This window comes from Arachis duranensis, chromosome 8 (genome assembly GCF_000817695.3).
Source record: "Arachis duranensis cultivar V14167 chromosome 8, aradu.V14167.gnm2.J7QH, whole genome shotgun sequence".
In the NCBI taxonomy this organism is placed as follows: domain Eukaryota; kingdom Viridiplantae; phylum Streptophyta; class Magnoliopsida; order Fabales; family Fabaceae; genus Arachis; species Arachis duranensis.
In genome coordinates, this window is record NC_029779.3 from 1,338,636 (window position 1) to 1,356,895 (window position 18,260).

The 18,260-nt window shown below is 36.2% G+C and overlaps 2 protein-coding genes across 2 annotated transcripts; one reads left to right on the plus strand and one right to left on the minus strand.

Annotated features, from left to right (window-relative positions):
- The first annotated feature begins 5,165 nt into the window (after nucleotides 1-5,165).
- LOC107460032 (uncharacterized) lies at nucleotides 5,166-9,157 on the plus strand. The gene is made up of 8 exons (XM_016078350.3): nucleotides 5,166-5,482; nucleotides 5,566-5,662; nucleotides 5,755-5,883; nucleotides 5,963-6,071; nucleotides 6,174-6,318; nucleotides 6,525-6,567; nucleotides 8,048-8,221; nucleotides 8,648-9,157. The coding sequence occupies exons 1-8, from the start codon at nucleotides 5,208-5,210 to the stop codon at nucleotides 8,753-8,755; spliced, it is 1,080 nt and encodes a 359-aa protein (XP_015933836.1). The 5' UTR covers nucleotides 5,166-5,207; the 3' UTR covers nucleotides 8,756-9,157.
- A 48-nt stretch (nucleotides 9,158-9,205) lies between these two features.
- Nucleotides 9,206-13,449, minus strand: LOC107460029 (cytokinin dehydrogenase 5). The gene is made up of 5 exons (XM_016078349.3): nucleotides 12,543-13,449; nucleotides 12,334-12,461; nucleotides 11,687-11,962; nucleotides 10,839-11,101; nucleotides 9,206-9,759 (listed from the first exon to the last, which is right to left on the minus strand). The coding sequence occupies exons 1-5, from the start codon at nucleotides 13,102-13,104 to the stop codon at nucleotides 9,435-9,437; spliced, it is 1,554 nt and encodes a 517-aa protein (XP_015933835.1). The 5' UTR covers nucleotides 13,105-13,449; the 3' UTR covers nucleotides 9,206-9,434.
- Nucleotides 13,450-18,260: the final 4,811 nt, after the last annotated feature.

Here is an 18,260-nt window from a genome sequence, read left to right on the forward strand (position 1 = left end):
TATTTTACAACATGTTATCAGCACGAAATTCTAACGAAATTTTAGAAAGACTTCAGGTAACAAATTTTTATTATTTTGAAACTCTTTCATCTTAAATATAATGCTCCTGATATATTTAAAAAATAATTATTTATCATGGATACTAGATGTTAAAATTCATCTTGATTCAATGGATCTTGAAGATATCATTAAGGCTGAAAATAATACATCCCAAAAGGATATAGCCAAAGCCATAATTTTCCTTCGTCGTCATCTTGACGTATGATTGAAAAATGAATATCCCACATTAAAAGATCTTGCAGATCTGTGGAAAGACCTTAAAGAAAGGTACAATCATGTGATACTTCCTCAAACCCGATATGTTAGAGAAAATTTTCTCGACCTTCCATGTCTCGAATGTGCTCCTGCAGCAGCAGTATCGAGAAAAAGAATTTAAAAATATTATGAGTTAATTTCTTACTTTCTTGTTACTGAACGTAACAATGAGTTACTTTTGAGAAATTATGAAGCGCGCCCAGCTGGTGCGCCCCGTTTCCTGAAGTAAATGCGGCAAATCATAACCCTAGAAGAGGTAAATGGCAAGGCTTTGATAGCAAGAAAATTTATGGAAGGAAAATAAATTATGTTCACAATAAAGGATCTCACCAGAAGTGGGATAAAGAAAGAAACAATTTTTGTTACAAGTGATAAAAATTCCACCACTCATTATGATGTATATAATTTTTTTAAGGATTCTGAAAGAAATATTGACTATTTGATCAATGATGGAATAGTTTGATATGTGTATGTGTTTGTTAAGTATTCATGTGAATAATTTTACTGTGCATGTACTTCTACTCATTTTATTATTATTATCATTTGTCTTTGAAGAAAAATGGCAAGGACATATCCTGGAGATATTTGCCTTACGGATAGTGCAAGTTCGCACACTATTTTTAAAAGTACTACGTATTTTACCCATCTTGTGCCAAAAGAAGAGTATATTAATACTATTATTGGCTCAGGCAATGTAATAGAAGGCTCCGGAAGAGTTATAATTTTGTTTCCCGGAGGAACAAAATTTATAATAAATAATGCACTATTATCTACCAAGTCTCTAAGAAACTTGTTGAGTTTCAAAGATATTCGCCGAAATGGATATCATATTGAGACAATGAATGAGGAAAGTTATGAGTACTTATGTATCACAACTCATGATTTAAATAAAAGAATTATATTAGAAAAGTTACCCTCACTTTCATCTGAGTTGTATTATACAAAGATTAGTGCAATTGAATCACATGCCATTGTAAACCAGAAGTTTACTAGCCCAAATGAATTCATAACTTGGCATGATAGATTGGGTCATTTGGGAACAACCATGATGAGGAGAATTATTGAAAACTCTCATGGACATTCACTAAAGAACCAGAAGATTCTTAAAACTAGTGAATTTTGTTGTGCTGCATGTTCTCAGGAAAAGTTAATTTTAAGGTCGTCATCAGTAAAGGTTGGATTTGAGTCCCCTGAATTCCTAGAAAGGATTCAAGGTGATATATGTGGACCTATTCATCCACCATGTGGATCTTTTAGATATTTTATGGTCCTAATAGACGCATCTTCGAGATGATCACATGTGTGCTTATTATCTTCTCGCAACCTGGCGTTTGCGAGATTACTGGCTCAAATTATTCGATTAAAAGCACAGTTTCCAGAAAATCCAATCAAAGCAATTCGTCTTGATGATGCTGGTGAATTTACTTCCCAAGCTTTTGATGCTTATTGTATGGCTAATGGAATAAGTGTTGAACATCCAGTAGCTTATGTTCACACACAAATTGGATTAGCAGAGTCACTTATTAAACGCCTCCAATTAATTGCTAGACCCTTGCTTATGAGAACAAATCTCCCAACCTCGGTTTGGGGGCATGCTATTTTACATGCCGCAGCACTTATTCGTTTGAGGCCAACGAGTTACCATCAGTTCTTTCCTATGCAATTAGCATTTGGCCAGCATCCAAATATTTCGCATTTAAAAATATTTGGGTGTGCGATATATGTTCCTATTGAACCACCTAATCGCACCAAAATGGGACCCTAAAAAAAATTGGGGATATATGTTGGATATGATTCTCACTCTATAGTGAGGTATCTTGAGATACAAACTGGAGGTGTATTTAAAGTCCGGTTTGCAGATTGTTATTTTGATGAATCAAAATTTCCAACATTAGGGGAGAGAATAAGCTTCCTGAAAAGAAACTTAATTGGAATGCATCATCGTTGATGCATTTAGATCATCGATCAGGGCAATGTGAACTAGAAGTTCAAAAGATTATACATTTGCAAAGAATAGCAAATGAATTGCCTGATGCATTTTCTGATACAAAGAGGATAACCAAATCTTATATACCAGCAGAAAATGCCCCAATTCGAATTGATGTCCCAGTAGGACAAATAGCCATTGAAGCAAATTCACGCTAGAAGCGTGGCAAGCCTGTCGGTTCCAAAGATAAAAATCCTCAAAAGAGAAAAGATGTAAATATTATTCCTGTTGAAAAAGACATAGTAGAGACACCTGCAGTTGTCCAAAATTTTGATATAACGCCAGAAGACGTTTAGGTACCTGAAAATTGTGAAAATGATGAGATCTCGATAAATTATGTCTTTACATGAGAGAAATGGGACCGAAATAAGACAATGGTCAACGAAATATTTGCATATAATGTGGCATTGAGTATCATGCATGAAAGTAAGGATCTTGAGCCAAGATCAGTCGAAGAATGTCGACAAAGGAATGATTGGTCAAAATAGAAAGAAGCCATGAAGGCTGAGTTAGACTCACTTGCAAAATGTGAAGTCTTCGGACCTGTAGTCCGTACACCTGAAGATGTAAAACCTGTTGGATATAAGTGGGTATTTGTGAGAAAACGAAATGAGAAAAATAAAGTTGTGCGCTACAAAACCCGACTTGTGGCACAAGGTTTTTCACAAAGGCCTGGTATAGATTATGAAGAAACGTATTCTCCTGTAGTGGATGCAATAACATTGCGTTATTTGGTCAGTCTATCTGCATATCATAAACTGCATATGCATTTAATAGATGTGGTAACAGCCTATTTATACGGCTCATTAGATCGGGATATCTATATGAAAGTCCCTGAAGGACTAAAGATATCTAAACCATCCAATGAATATTCGCAAGGGTTATACTCAGTCAAATTGCAAAGATCCTTATATGGTCTGAAGCAATCTGGACGAATGTGGTATAATCGTCTTACTGAGTATCTGGCCAAAAATGGATTCAAGAATGATGATATCTGTCCATGTGTTTTCATAAAGAAATCTGCATCTGGATTCATTATAATTGCTGTGTACATTGATGATTTAAATATCATTGGGACTCCTGAAGAGATTCCAACAATTATAAACTCTAAAAGAAGAGTTTGTGATGAAAGATCTTGGAAGGACTAAATTTTGTCTCGGCCTGCAGATCGAGCATATAAAAAATGGGATCTTTATTCATCAAACAACATACAGAGAGAAGATCTTGAAGAGATTTTATATGGATAAGTCACATCCATTAAGTACTCCAATGATCGTAATATCTTTGGATGTGAAAAAGGATCAATTTTGTCCTAAAGAAGAGAATGAAGATATCCTTGGTCCTGAAGTACCATATCTTAGTACCATTGGAGTGCTAATGTATCTTGCTAATAATACACGACCCGATATATCATTTGCTGTGAACTTACTAGCAAGGTATAGTTCCTCTCCAACCAGAAGATATTGGAGCGGAATCAAGCAAATCTTTCGATATCTTCATGGAACGGTTGATATGGGATTGTTTTATCCCTATGAATCTAAGTCACAACTAGTTGGCTATGCAGATGCTGACTACTTGTCTGATCCACATAAAGGGAGATCTCAAACAAGATACCTGTTCACATATGGTGGAACAGCTATATCATGGAGGTCCACAAAACAGACGATAGGAGCAACCTCTTCTGATCATGCTGAAATACTGGCGATTCATGAAGCTAGTCGCGAGTGTTTTTGGCTGAGGAGTATGATTCAATATATTCTATCATCATGTGGACTGATTAATCATAAGATAACTCCAACTGTCTTGTTTGAAGATAATACAACATGCATTGCTCAACTTAAGGGTGGATACATCAAATGTGATAGAACAAAGCATATTTCTCCCAAATTCTTCTTCACTCATGATCTTCAAAATCAAGAGACAATTGATGTCCAACAGATCCGTTCAAGTGACAATTTGACAGATTTATTCACAAAGTCACTCCCAAAATCCTATTTTGAAAGATTGGTACATGAGATTGGGATACACCGATTTCGAGACATTAAATGATGTCGGCAAGAGGGGGAGATTGTACTCTTTTTTCCTTGGACAGGTTTTTTTTTCCCATTGAGTTTTTCTTGACAAGATTTTTAATGAGGCAGTCCCCATCACAAAGGATTTTGTACTCTTTTTCCTTCACTAAGGTTTTTTCCCACTGGGTTTTTCTTTAGTAAGGTTTTAACGAGGCATAAATCCTAAATGGTCATCCAAGGAGGAGTGTTGTGATAAGATAGCCTTGGTGGATGACCATTTTCCCTCAAGGCTCAGGTTTTCAAGGAGAATATTATTTAATGAAGTTTGAAAACTTACTACCATATATGCTTATAAATAGAGGCTATTTGTCTCTAAGAAAGTATGAGCAATAAAAGGAAAATACTTCCTCTCTCTCTTTCTTAAAGCACTTCTTTATTTTCTTTTTTCATACACTACTAATATAAGATTAATATATTATCTTTATAGTAGTATAATAGTGTTAGTAAATACTAATAATAGTATTTTCTATTTATACTTTTATTTTATTACTTCTTCCTTATTTATTTTACAACAATTTACACAATTTTATCGCACTCTATGTGAGACTTAGAGCTTAATTCTTCTTAATTTTTTTCAATTATTTAGTAAAATATAATCCCTCAAAAAATATATAAAAAAATTAAATAATAAAAAATTATATAAAAAATTATATTTTAAATCTTTAACAAACAATTCAGAAAAAAATTACATCCACTTTCGGATAAAAATTTATTAAGATGAAAATCTTTTGTTTGGGCTTGGGCCAGTTTCAGTTCCCCAAGGCCCAAAAAGAACATTGTAGTAGCAGTCTAGCAGAAAAGAGGAAAGGGGCCTCGTTGCAAGCGGAAGGAAAATGATGTTGAGTCGGCGGGTGGCCGCAGCACTGCCGTTCCGGTTCGCCGCTCCTGCCGCCAACCAAGTCCCCATTCCAAAGCACCACCTTCCTCTTATATCCTTCCATCCCCAAAACGTTGCCGTTTTATGCTCCAGATCCAACTCCAGCTTAAGTCAACAATCGGAAACGGAGCATGTTGACTACTCGGAGTTTCGGACGCAGCAGAGTAACCTCAAACCTGGCCTTTATCTCGTTGGAACACCAATTGGAAATCTCGAAGATATCACCTTTAGGTACGTACCCTTCTCAAATTCAATCTTTCTTTTCTCCAATCTTCTCTTTTCTAATTTTTAGTTTCTTTCTTTTTTTTTTTCAGGGCTCTTCGCGTGCTCAACTCTGCAAATGTGATTCTCTCGGAAGATACGAGGCACTCTGGCAAGTTGCTTCATCACTACAACATCAAAACTCCCCTTGTATGCTAAACCTCCGTTCTCTCTTCTTCTTTGCTTTCTCCGATCCCTCGTTGCAATTGTATTCATTCTGATTGTGTTCTTTAGAGGTTCAGATGAGTTATCACAAGTTCAACGAGTCGCAAAGGGAGCAACTTGTGTTGAAGAGGCTCAAAGAAGGCGAGATTGTGGCCCTCATATCTGATGCTGGAACTCCAGGCATCAGTGATCCTGGCATGGAATTGGTAACTAACTACTTTACTCTCTTTCTTTCTTTATTTCTTTATACAACGATTTTCAATCTCTCAGAATGGATTAGTGCAGGCCAAATTATGTGTTAGTGAAAATATCCTTGTTGTTCCAATACCTGGTCCCTGTGCTTTGGTATCAGCTCTTTCTGCTTCGGGTTTGCCTACTCACGAGTTCACATTTGGTAATTTACTAACTGCATAAACCCTTGCTCCATGCACTCTTTGAATAGCTTTGCCAGTATGGGACCTAACATGTGAACATTATGACATCTTTTTGTTTGTAGTTGGTTTTCTTCCAAAGCATTCAGGATCAAGAAGGAAGAGGCTTATGTCTTTGGCAGATCAAACAGCTACACAGATATTTTATGTTCCTCCTCACAAGCTTTCCCAATTTCTTGAAGAGGCTTCTTCTATATTTGGTGATGCTAGGTACCCTTGACTTCTATGAACTTGAAAACTTGTTTCTCTAGTTTTGTAATATATTAATCTTTGAGCTTGTGGACCACGTCTTTTTACACAGCTTATTTTTCTTCTAAATACTTGTTTGGGTAATAAAGGAGGAACAGAGGCACGTGATGTTGTGAAGTAATATTGAGGCATGAATTGGCTAACTTTTCATTTTGATGATATTTCAGGCAATGTGTCATTGCTCGGGAAATGACCAAGTTACATGAAGAGGTAAGTTTCGCATTTATGCCTCTGAAGCCAGCATTTGATTTAAAACTTTATAGTAAGGCAATTGTTCCGGTAGCTTCCAGAAACTGGAGGATATACATTATTACATGATAAATCTGATTGTGTATGTATTTAACCATAAAGTGAATTCCTATGCATATTTTATTTAATTCTAGAATATTGTGTTTGAATTAAAATTTAAATAATTAACTTACCGCATCATTTTTATTCTTATAGGAATATAAAGCTTGAGAAATACATGCGTAATCCTAGAGCACATTTAATGCATGTTCCAAAAGCTTATTTTTTTTCCAAACTTTAACTGTAAGTTGAATTGGTTAAGGGTGAGTTATGGTGCCTTCTGTGTTGGCTAGCTGCGATCTGTGGCTAGCGTGGCTATGGGAGCCTGACCTGTGATGATACGACACATGGTGGGTTGACTGGCGAGTTGGACCACAGGACTCCAGGTTTGAAGGACGGTAACTCTCCTAAGGAGGACGGTAATTATGAATGTCCGTGCTTAACCTTGGCATTTAGTTAAACTTGTACAAAAATAAAGGAAACTACTTGTGGAAATTAAATTAAGCAAAGAAGTAGTGATGAAAGAAAAAAAAAAAACTTGATGAAAGAAGTAAATTTTGAAGAAAATGAAAAGAAAGCGGCAGAGAGAGCCCTGAACGTTGGCTTCCATGGAAGAAAACGTAAGGTTCCGACTGTCACTGGCGTAGGCGACTGGCTTGTTCAGATTGGAATTTTCTGGCTGTGGCGAAGGGAGGACCTTCTGGCAACAGTAGGAGCTGGTTTTGTCAAGGTAGCTGATCTTCACTTTCCACATGAGCGGTTTCAATTTCTGTAAGAAGCCATAGTCATGGGGTTAGTAATATGTAGGACTCTCGATTTGCAGGGGTCAGGAATTTGTTTTGTAAATGGAAAGTGATCTGGAAGGGGACTTCGATTTTTTAGGCCATTGGACGAATGAGTGGAGCTCGGACTCCGGGGATGAGGAGCAGGAGATGGATGGGCTCGATGTATGGCATCAGAGGAAAGGGACACTGATATGTGTGATGAAAGAAGCAATCCTACCCCACGGTAAAAGATGCAAAATTATCCGTGCTTAATTTGCTAAACATGCCTTAAGGAAACTAACTACGAAGCCACGTGTCAGCATCCCATTGGACGCTCATCTTATAGCCACCGCTAGCCACGACTACCGTGGCCACCAGAGACACAGCCTTATTCGTATGTTAAAAATGTATATTGAGATCATGTAATGTGATAATGCATGATAGAAGAGAAATTACCCTCTAGTTTCCAAGAGGATACTGGAACAATTTTGTTAAAGTAATCATCTTATTTCAATTATGGTTCTTCTGAAGCAATTGATTTTACAACTACTTTATCACCAAACCGCTGGTTAACTAGGTCAACCAGGGCTATACTTTCTTTTTCCCTCGTTTTTACATGGAGGACATTTCTTCTGCAGTTTTGGCGTGGTACGGTAAGAGAGGCCAAGGAAGTCTTTTTGATGCGGCAGCCGAAGGGAGAACTAACCATATTGATTGAAGGGCAAACAAGTTCTAAAGTGGAACCTCCATCAGACAGTGAGCTTGAAGATGAACTAAGAGAATTGATTGCAAGTGGTGAGACTCTATCCACGGTAATAACTTCCTTCCATTAGGATGCTGGATTATTTAAATATACTCATTAAGCTGCTGAAGTCAGATACATTCATATGGTTCATGGGAGCTTGATATAGATTAAACATCAAATTATCCATATGATCGTCCAGATCATGCTAACAAAGGTTGTAAATCCTAGCTTTCATGGTTCGGTGTGGCCTTGTAAAAGTAATTATCAATTTCTCAAAGGGTTACTTGCAGAATAAAAGTAAAAGCAACAGAGACAAAAGTAACAATCCATATTTTGTATTCCATATAATAGGCTGTTAATCATTTTTAGCAGAAGTTGGTCTTCATCTTTTTTTGGTTAATCTGCAGTAGTTCATTTTCACCATTAAAACACTTAATTACTGTATCATTTTGTGCGATTGATTGTTAAATGAAAACTGCTGATGTGAATGTAGGCTGTGAAATTGATTGCTGGCAGAACATCGGCGAGTAAAAAGACTATATATTCACTTGCATTAAAAAAATTTGGAAAGCAGCTTCAAGTGGAAGACGATTCAAACTAATGGCAACTTTTTATATGGTAAGGTTGATGTTACTGTGCTACTGTTTTATTCATGCCTTTTCTGTTGGCTCAATCCATCAATTGGGATCATGGTGTTCTACCAAAAGGAACGATTTTCCACCCTTGTTGAAGCATTAGTAGTGATCATATTTACAATGATTTGATTGGTCTCCTAGAGTGCAAGTTGTTGGCTTGGCTCTCCAGGGTCCAGTACCAGAAAATTGGTTGTAACTTTGGCGAGGAAAATCAGAAAATGTCAAGGCGTAATTTCTTATTTATTTTTGTAACCAATTTGCTTTATCTGATTGTGGTGATTGGCGAAACGGTGTTGTATTTATCTGCCCTGAATTGAACCTCTGTATATGCAGAATGCTAAATTCGAATGTACATATTGGACGACTGATGAGCTGCGTCTTGAACGAAGAACTAGAAAATATGCCAATACATCAAATGGCTTAACCTAATAATGTTGATATAATTCTAAATAGTGAAATTTACATAGTGGTAAAACCCCCTTGTTGTAGATGAGAGAAGTAAAAGATAGATAACCCTAAAATTATGTGGGAAAAATGATATATGTACAAGGAAGGGGATGGGGTAAAAAGACAAGGAGGTCGGGATCATGTGTGTAAAAGAACCCTTTCAAAAAAGAAAGAAAAACCCCACCCTCCCTCAACTCCTTATTGCATTGCATTTGCATTTGCATGAGGATGAAACTCAAAGATCCTCTGCCCCGTTGCTAAGATGCGCCGGGGGTCGAATTGCATCTTCCTGGAGTAGAATTGGTCCCACCTATCTCCAAAGTGGTCCATCCATTCCTGTTGGGTTGTGTAATGGGGCAGGTACTGTTTGGCGTTGATCTCCGCATCATTGCAGAATGCCAGGATCCGACGGTTCTGATCACTCAGGTACTCCAGCGCCTCATCGTCCAGCGCTGATCTCAGAAATGCCACCAGGTAAAACACATCCTCCTCTGGCGTCACCACCGAGTTCCTCTGGTCCCACCTGCACATACAAATAACCCTCACCAAATTAAACACACGTTTTCCAGATGATGCATGCAAATGCAATACACACACACACACACACTCACTGGTGGTTAGTTGTTGCTACTTACTACGTTAATTGTTACGAATGCCTCTGCTCTTTGACTTGTCATAGCCCTTTATTATTTATGAATTGGTTACCCCTTATCAATAAGCAATCATTAGAATGAATGAATGTATGAATTAATTAATTAGTTAGGGGTTGTATACTAGTCCTACTAACTGTTGAAGGAGAGTGTCCCAATGGAAGATCGTCTGACACTAGAATCTTCCCGGGCCAGTTGGATGAATAATCACAGCCATCCATTTTGTTTGAATATGATCCATCTAGCTGGCTTTGATGCACATGCTTGCCTACAACCCTCGTGTCTTCATCCTCTCCTTATCACACCACCGCTCTATCTTTTTGCTCCTTCAACCATTCTTCTATTATTTCTTTACTCTAATTAAGCTATGCCTATTTATTTTATTAATTCATGTTTCAACTAATAATTCTTGACCCATCTAAGGTCTCGTCTTTTATCTTCAATTATTCCAAGAAACAGCCATGTCACCTAATTCAGGAATCATTGCAGTGCAGGAATCAAATGTATTATACTATATCTAATGTTTCAATACTGAAATCTTTAAAGATTATGATGCGTTCCACGATTATTGCCAATAATGTTGGAGTATAAAGTATGCATATAATAATTTCTCATTTCTTATTTCTTATTTTATCAATTATATGCATTATATATGAAGTGGGAAAAGGATATGACCTGAACACTACGACACTCGGAGAAATGCTGTCGGCAAATGATATGTCGTATGTGAAGGGATGCGTTAATATATGTGTTATATTGTGTGATAGAAATAGAACAGGCCATAGCTCTATGCCTCTATGCATGCATGAAAGCATGCATTGTGGTTTTATTCTAGTTGGTTAGTTCGTTCTAGATATAAAAATGGCATGCATGAATATGATCATTCATATATTGAAATATAAGTTTAGCAACTAATATTATATATGCGTGGGCGGAATTAATTAATTCTTACTTGTCTTTGTTCATAGGGTAGATGAGAATTGGCCCACTAGTCTTATTTCCAAGAATGCCCTTGAACACCCCCTTGTCAAAGTCCACTATTCTAGATTTTGGAACAAAAAGGTTGAGCCATGGATGGGGAACCTCCCATAAACCCTTGGACCTAAGCTTGAGCTCTGCCTTATGTACTCTGTCCAAAAAATCTACATAAGGCAGGTCCGTTGTGAACACCGATGCTGGTATAAAATCTAACTTTATCAATAGAGCTTCTATTTCCTGCAATATTAACACATCCAAATTAAAAAAATAATCATGTATATCACATCTAATTTAAATATAATAATATAATATATGAGTACAGAGTCACATAGAAATTAAATAATATTAAACGAAAAAGAAAGCTGTTAGCTAACTAAGGTAGCTGCTGCTTTTGTCGGGATGATGAGAAAGGGGGTATTATTTTAATGAGTTAATTAAGGTTGGAAAGCATGAAAAGAAAGGTTTAAAAGAAGCCAGAGAATAATCTGGTGGGCGGGCGGCGTACTTTAAAGTTAAACTAAAACGTGGAATAAAGTATTGGAAAGGTTGCCTTCAGTGTTGTGATTGAATCGAGATGATAGATTGCCCAAGATCTTGTGTGTTTTCTTGTGTATGTATTATTGCTTTCTGTTGTGCAAATTGGTCTTTGTTTGGGTACAGAGAATAAACATATATACGAGGACAACGATGCAAGAAGCAGCTATTCCTTCAACTTCAATAAATAGTGACCACGTAAACAGACAAAGAAAAAAGATTTGTCTGGTCATAGGATTTAAGGTAGAAAAGATAACATATTTTAATTAAAAATTAAACAGCAAATACCTGATCAATAGAATCAGCTTGATGTTGGTGGTAATTCTTGGTAAACTCCAGGCAGTATAAAACACCACCATCGGCATTTTTATTGAGGGAACTGATCTTGACAGGGTTACTTGGTGAGAAAAAAGAGGACCTCCAATTATTGATCAACCCTTCATCAACTATCACAAACCCCTCTATATAATCCAACCTCTCTTTGTTACCTTCCACAGATATCAGGTACTCCTGATCCTTAGTAAACTTGGCAAAATTCGAATACAGCACTCGTATCCAACGAACCTGATGATAATCATCATTAACCATTCAGTTTACCTTCTGGATAATTTAGTTTAATAAGGTAGCAGATAGAATTGAGTGTGGCCCAGATAGAGAAGGGACACGTAAACAAGATGGGTGATTTTATGTTATGGTTAGGCAAAAGCATCCCATCGAAAACGACCCTTTTCAGGTTTTGTCTCTGATTGATGATGTGAAGAAAGATTTGCAAGAAAAGACGTATCATGTGCCCCACGTTGCAACCAATGCTGCTTTTTAATTCATGGCAAAATATGATGACACAGTTACGCACTACTACTGTACTATTTCAACCAATTTGCTTTTCTAACTAGTTATTTTTAATAAATTAACAAGTTTGAAGTATATAGACATACTCTTTGTGGAGCTGGCTCGAGAGCAATTCTAGCTCTTGTGATGATTCCAAACTGACCAAGACCACCAAGAACAGCATGGAACAACTCTGAGTTACTCTCTTCCGAACACGTCAACACCTCACCTTTACCTGTTACAGTTGTACACATACATTCAAAGTTAAATTATTAAAGTAGCTCTAATAATGAACCATATATGCTGCTTCAAGTACCTGTAACAACATCGAGCTGATGGACATTGGAGATTTGGGGGCCGTGATGGAAGGCTTGACCACTGATGCCAGCGTTGGAGAGGGTACCACCCACAGATAAGTACAAATAATCAGTCCAAGACATGGGTGCCAACCCATACTGGAGAGTGGCCTTCAACACATTTATCCACAACTCTCCACCCCACACGTCCACATACATTCCCTTCTCACACACACTTCCAACACCCTTCTTACTCCCCATATCTATCACCACTCCCTTCGTCCCTCTCTTTATCAATCCCTGCCCATTTATGGAGTGCCCGTGCCCTCTTGCAGACACCGAAAATCCTCCCTCGTACGCCGCTCTAACCAACTGAGCTATATCATCTGCCGAACCAGGGTGCATAACTGCCAGAGGCTCCCCTTTATCAAGCATCCCAAAATCCACCGAAGCCGCTTCTACTTCTGAGTTGTCCACGCTGAGTTGGCTCTGGAGCTCGGTTGGGAGCACGGTGAACCCAACCGTGACTATCAACCGGCATATGGCGAATGTTAAGAGGACAAGCCTCACGGCCATTTTCATTAATTAATTCGCTTCCCGTGTATGTGTATGTTGTTTCTCTAAGAACTAATAACAAGTAATCATCATAACATTATGTATATAATATCTATGCATGCCTGGATTGATGAGTACTGAGGAGTCATCGTAAGCAGTGCAGGATTTATTTGGCTTTAAAGATTTTGTACACAACCATGCACACAAACACACATCAAGATTCTCCGATCCCTTTTTTCTATTTTTTTGGATTCCTAATCTATCTCTAACGTCAGCAATAATGGAATTGAAGGAGAGAGAGAGAAATGATGAGCAGTGTCTAAGAAAGAAAGATGGGGTGTTAGTTGAAACAGAAATTGTGAAAGACTGAAAGTAAGAAGTGATTACTGTGTGTCTAGGATTTAAGATACAGGCTCTCAATTTATAGGACAGGCAACCACGAGAAGCTCACCATGCTTCACACTAAAACCACGTGGATCATCACGTGACCTGTGCCACCACACACGTGCCCCATTCTCCAATTTTATTGTGTATATTCTTACGACATGATGTAACACTGTTTTGACTACTTGTTCTACCATTCGGAATGGTTAAAACTTAAAAGCAAAACAATTGGAGAAAATTTAGGGTCAACCATTTATATTGATTAGTATATTTAGTTAATACTTCAAATATTTTTAGTCTAATAATATAGTATTATATTTTTTGTTAATATTTTTAAATGTTATTGGCTAATTCTTGGTAAAAAATAATAAAATATTAGCCTTTTAACATTGTTTAAAAAACTAAATTGAATCAAACAGAATAAATAAATTAATAAGTTACAAGAATGTTATTGCTCTTTAAAAATATTGATTTTAATATTTTTTTTAATTTAATAAGTAATTACTCTTGATGGATCAAATTAAGAGGTTTTATAGAATATTTTCTAGATTTTAGGATATAAATTTTATTGTTATTTAATAATAATAATAATAATGTGATGTGAGTGGGTCCAAGTATGGATACGGAGGATCTGTGTGGGGCATGAATTCTACATTATTCACGTGGGTGCAGCCACTGCCACTGCCACGATCCTTGTCAAGTTCATATGCAGATGCAAAGTAGAAACTAGAAACCAAACCCGAGTCACATTAATATTAATATTTTTTTCTCTCCTCTCTCTGAATTTCAATCCCCTCTATTTATATACCATAGTTTAAATTATTATTATTATTATTATTATTATTATTATTATAGCAGTCATCAGCAATATTGAACACTCAAACAGACGCAGATGTACATGTCTGCCGCGCTAGCTGTATATATATAAATCATAACGTCAAAATCATCACTGAAATTATTATGTATATGTTCCCATTTCAAGTGAACCGCTTGTATATTAGCTATCCCCGACTCTCTCAAGGGTAGGGTCCCAAAATAACATACAAAAATCACAGTCTAAGGCTTAGATTGCATGGCGCTACGTAGTTATTAACTTATTATACTTAGGTACCCTTCATTATTTAATATCTATTTTTTAATCGAATTAATTATAAAGCCAATCACAAAGTGCAATGCGATGCCACTGGATAGATCGATGTTGAGAGATTACTTTAATTAACCGGCCTAGTGCATGCTGCATTATGCATGCTATATATACGCCTAATTTAATTGTTCAACGACCGAGATAGCCACTCCTATGGACCCACACTCATCCAAATCAATTTTGAGAAAGATAGAGAAACATATATGTGTTATTCTGCACTCATTAATTTGTTACTTTCTGTTGCAATGCTGCTACCTCTCTGAAATCACTACAGAATTCCAGCAGATAGTAACGAATATTTTGCGATAGCTAAAAAAATCACTGCAAAAAGAAAGAAAGTGGTGGTTAATGCGCCGGATTATGACAGCACTGCTTGCTATGCTGTCAGGGTTTAGTAACAGTTTGGCACAAATTACTGCAAAAAGTGATATTTAGCACCGATTTTCTTTTTAACCGTTGCAAAATATACATTACTCTTAGAAAGGTTTTCATGAACATCGGTATTTCAATTGTTTTATCCATTGATCTAAATTATAAAAAATATATATAATATATATTAATTAAAATCAACGGTTAAAATAATTAGAACATCAGTAAAAATTAACGGTTATATTTTGTGGCGTTCAATTATTATCATATTTTTCTACCGGTAAATTTTATAATAGTTTTTTTTGTCCAATTAGTCCACAATTAGTAGTTAAATTAAAATTTTTGTTTATAAATTAGAGGATAAATTCAAAATTACCAAAAATTAACTAATAATTTTATTAAATATCAATAATCTGAATATAATAAAAAGTCAAATAAGTTGAATATAGTGAAATAGGCATAAAATAAATTAAATTCCTTAATTTTACGGATCTTGGTAATCGTTGTTGTCGTCTTCCCCCTGCTAAGGCAGTGGAGTAGGTGATGATGTTGGTGCCCCACTAGTAACATTGCCGTTGGTACCAACAGTGCGCATCTACTCGTTGTACATCTCCATCTACTATAGTAAACGCTCTAGCCACTCTGTAAAACCCTGAAATTAATAAATACTTGACTAATAAATTAATTATTATTTAAAAAATTATAAAATTTAATTTTATAGTTTGAAGAGGTAAAAATAATTAAAATATAAATTTTAACATTAATTTTAAAGGTTTTAGTCCAAAAACAGGCCAACAAACTGAACCGATTGAACCGGACCCACATTGGCCCAAATCCCAACCTATTTCTCCCTTTTATTAATGAGCTTCAGCCACTTCCTTTGTTTCATAGATGAAACATGCTAGGAAGTAACGAGGGAAGCAAAGAAACACAAAATCCTAACTTTCATTTCACTTCCAACTTTAATTTCACACAACTTTCAATCTGGAGTTTTGATTGATGAGCCATCAGCGGCTACGCGTTTGTCTCAAAATTCTCTACAAAATCTACCGAACAGTTTGATAAGAAATTTCTGATTTTGTGTCCAGTTCTTTCTCTTTTAGTTTCGTGACTTGGGTGTTAATTTTGAGAGATTATGTGATTTTGGTGTTCTAGGATTGAATTAGCCTTGTGATCTTGCAGGGTCTTGTCCCAAACTTCCGCTGAAAAGGTGAAAATCCTCTAACTCTTGTGAAATTATTGGTGTAGCAAACCATATGTTGATTTAGTGATATTTATATGGTATTAGATTGATCTATGAGTTTTGGATAGTCAACTCCTAAGAAAAGACTAGCTTTAGAGGCATTCAAATCAACTAGCAACTTCTAATATTAATCAACAAAGGAATTAGATAACTCAAGAGTCACTAATTACTCTACCTAGGCCAAGAGGAGAAAAATCTATACTAAAATCCAACTAAACATTTCATCAAATACTTGGAAGGCATCTACACTACTCAATTGCAAGGAATCAACAACAATAAAGCAAATCAATCAATAAAGGAAATCAAAACATGAATTGCATTAAAATGAAAATGGAAGAACAAAAGTGCATCAACATAAAAGTAAAGAATTACAAGAATTAAATGCTAAACTAGAGAGAGGAGAAGTAGAAGAAGAAGAATTACAAAAGGAAAAGTAAATCAAAGCATGAAATTAACCTATATCTAAGAATTTTACTCTAGATCTATCATAATCCTAATTCTAGAGAGAAGAGAGAGCTTCTCACTCTAAAACTAACTTTCCCTCCAAAACTAATCTAAACTAAACTAATGTGATCCCCAGTTGTGATTCCCCTTCAGTCCATGGGTTAAATAGCATCAGAGATGAGTTAGATTTGGACCTAGGAAGCTCAGAAATCGCCCCCAACGTATTCACTTTAAGTGGGTCACGTGCGAACACCGACGCGTACGCGCACAGCACGCGTACGCATCGCTTGACAATTTGCGTTCCACGCGTACGCGTCATGTACGCGTACGCGTCGCCCTGCGACCTCATCGTTTCACGCGTGCGCGTGGAGTGAATTTCTCCCGATCCTTGATTTTTCATAATTTCTCAACTTTGCATGCTTTTCTTTCCATTCCTTTGATCCATTCCTAGCTTTTTCAACCTGAAATCACTAACACATACATCAAGGCATCTAGTGAAATCAAAGGTGAATTAAAATTAACCAATTAATGGCCTAAAAAGCATGTTTTCACACTTAAGCACAAATTAGGAGACAATTATGAAACCATGCTATTTTATTGAATAAATGTGGATAAAAGGTCATAAAATATCTCCTAAAATCACTACAAGATAAACCCTAAAAACGGGGTTTATCAACTGTAAGTGACACGTGTCACTCCATGATTTGGCCACATATAATGATATGATGATGTGGTGACCAGTGACACGTGGCATGCTGATGTAGATGGTTGTGCCACATGTCACAATGTTATTTGGTCACGTGTTCGTCTGTGCCATGTGTTGCAACAATATTCGTCCACGTGTCGTCCATTATGTCATCATTGTAGATGCACCAAATTAGTCCCTCACTTTGCATTAAGTGACTTATTTTAGTCCCTGAAATTGAATGTCGTGCACCAAACTAGTCCTTTCACCTAGTCACAAAAAAAAACTAGTCCTTTCACCCGTTTTTTCTCATTTTTTTATAAATTCAAAATTTTCAATATTTTTTAATGCATTAATTTCAATTCTATTTTTTCACATGTTAATCAAATAAGAGTACCTTTATAAAATATTTTTTCTCTTGCGAATACTCTAACTGCCGACTTGGAGTTGACGTGAAGCCGTGAAGGCATTTCAAGTACCTTCACTACCATCTCCGACCTCTTTTAGTGCTTTTATAAAATATTTTTTCTCTTGCGGATACCTCTAACCGCCGTTTTGGAGTTGACGTGAAGACATTTTAAGCTTCCCTCGTTATCATCTTCGACCTCTTTTGTCTAGACTGCAAAGGTCGGCGATGGTAGTGAGGATGCTTGAAGTGCCTTCAATCTAGCTCAGTTACACATAACGAAAACGTGCTTTTTCATAAGACCAAAAAAGATGTTTATTTTAATTATTAATTTTTTTGTTAAAAACACATGTTTTTTGATGAAAAAAATGTGTCTAATCATTTATATAATTTTTTTTATAACAACATACTTATATATTACAAAATTTACCAATGTTAAATTATTAAAAAAATTATATAATTAAAACTAAAATCTTAAAGTTTTTTTATGAAAGCACTTGTATTTAAA

Excerpts from the sequence above, each read along its gene's own strand:
- LOC107460032 (XM_016078350.3), top strand. The coding sequence starts at position 5,208 with ATGATGTTGAGTCGGCGGGTGGCCGCAGCACTGCCGTTCCGGTTCGCC. Across the intron at positions 5,483-5,565 it reads CTCGAAGATATCACCTTTAG|GGCTCTTCGCGTGCTCAACT; the intron begins GTACGTACCCTT and ends TTTTTTTTTCAG. Across the intron at positions 5,884-5,962 it reads GTGATCCTGGCATGGAATTG|GCCAAATTATGTGTTAGTGA; the intron begins GTAACTAACTAC and ends GGATTAGTGCAG.
- LOC107460029 (XM_016078349.3), bottom strand. The coding sequence starts at position 13,104 with ATGAAAATGGCCGTGAGGCTTGTCCTCTTAACATTCGCCATATGCCGG. Across the intron at positions 11,963-12,333 it reads TCGAGCCAGCTCCACAAAGA|GTTCGTTGGATACGAGTGCT; the intron begins GTATGTCTATAT and ends GATTATCATCAG. Across the intron at positions 11,102-11,686 it reads AAGCTGATTCTATTGATCAG|GAAATAGAAGCTCTATTGAT; the intron begins GTATTTGCTGTT and ends TTAATATTGCAG.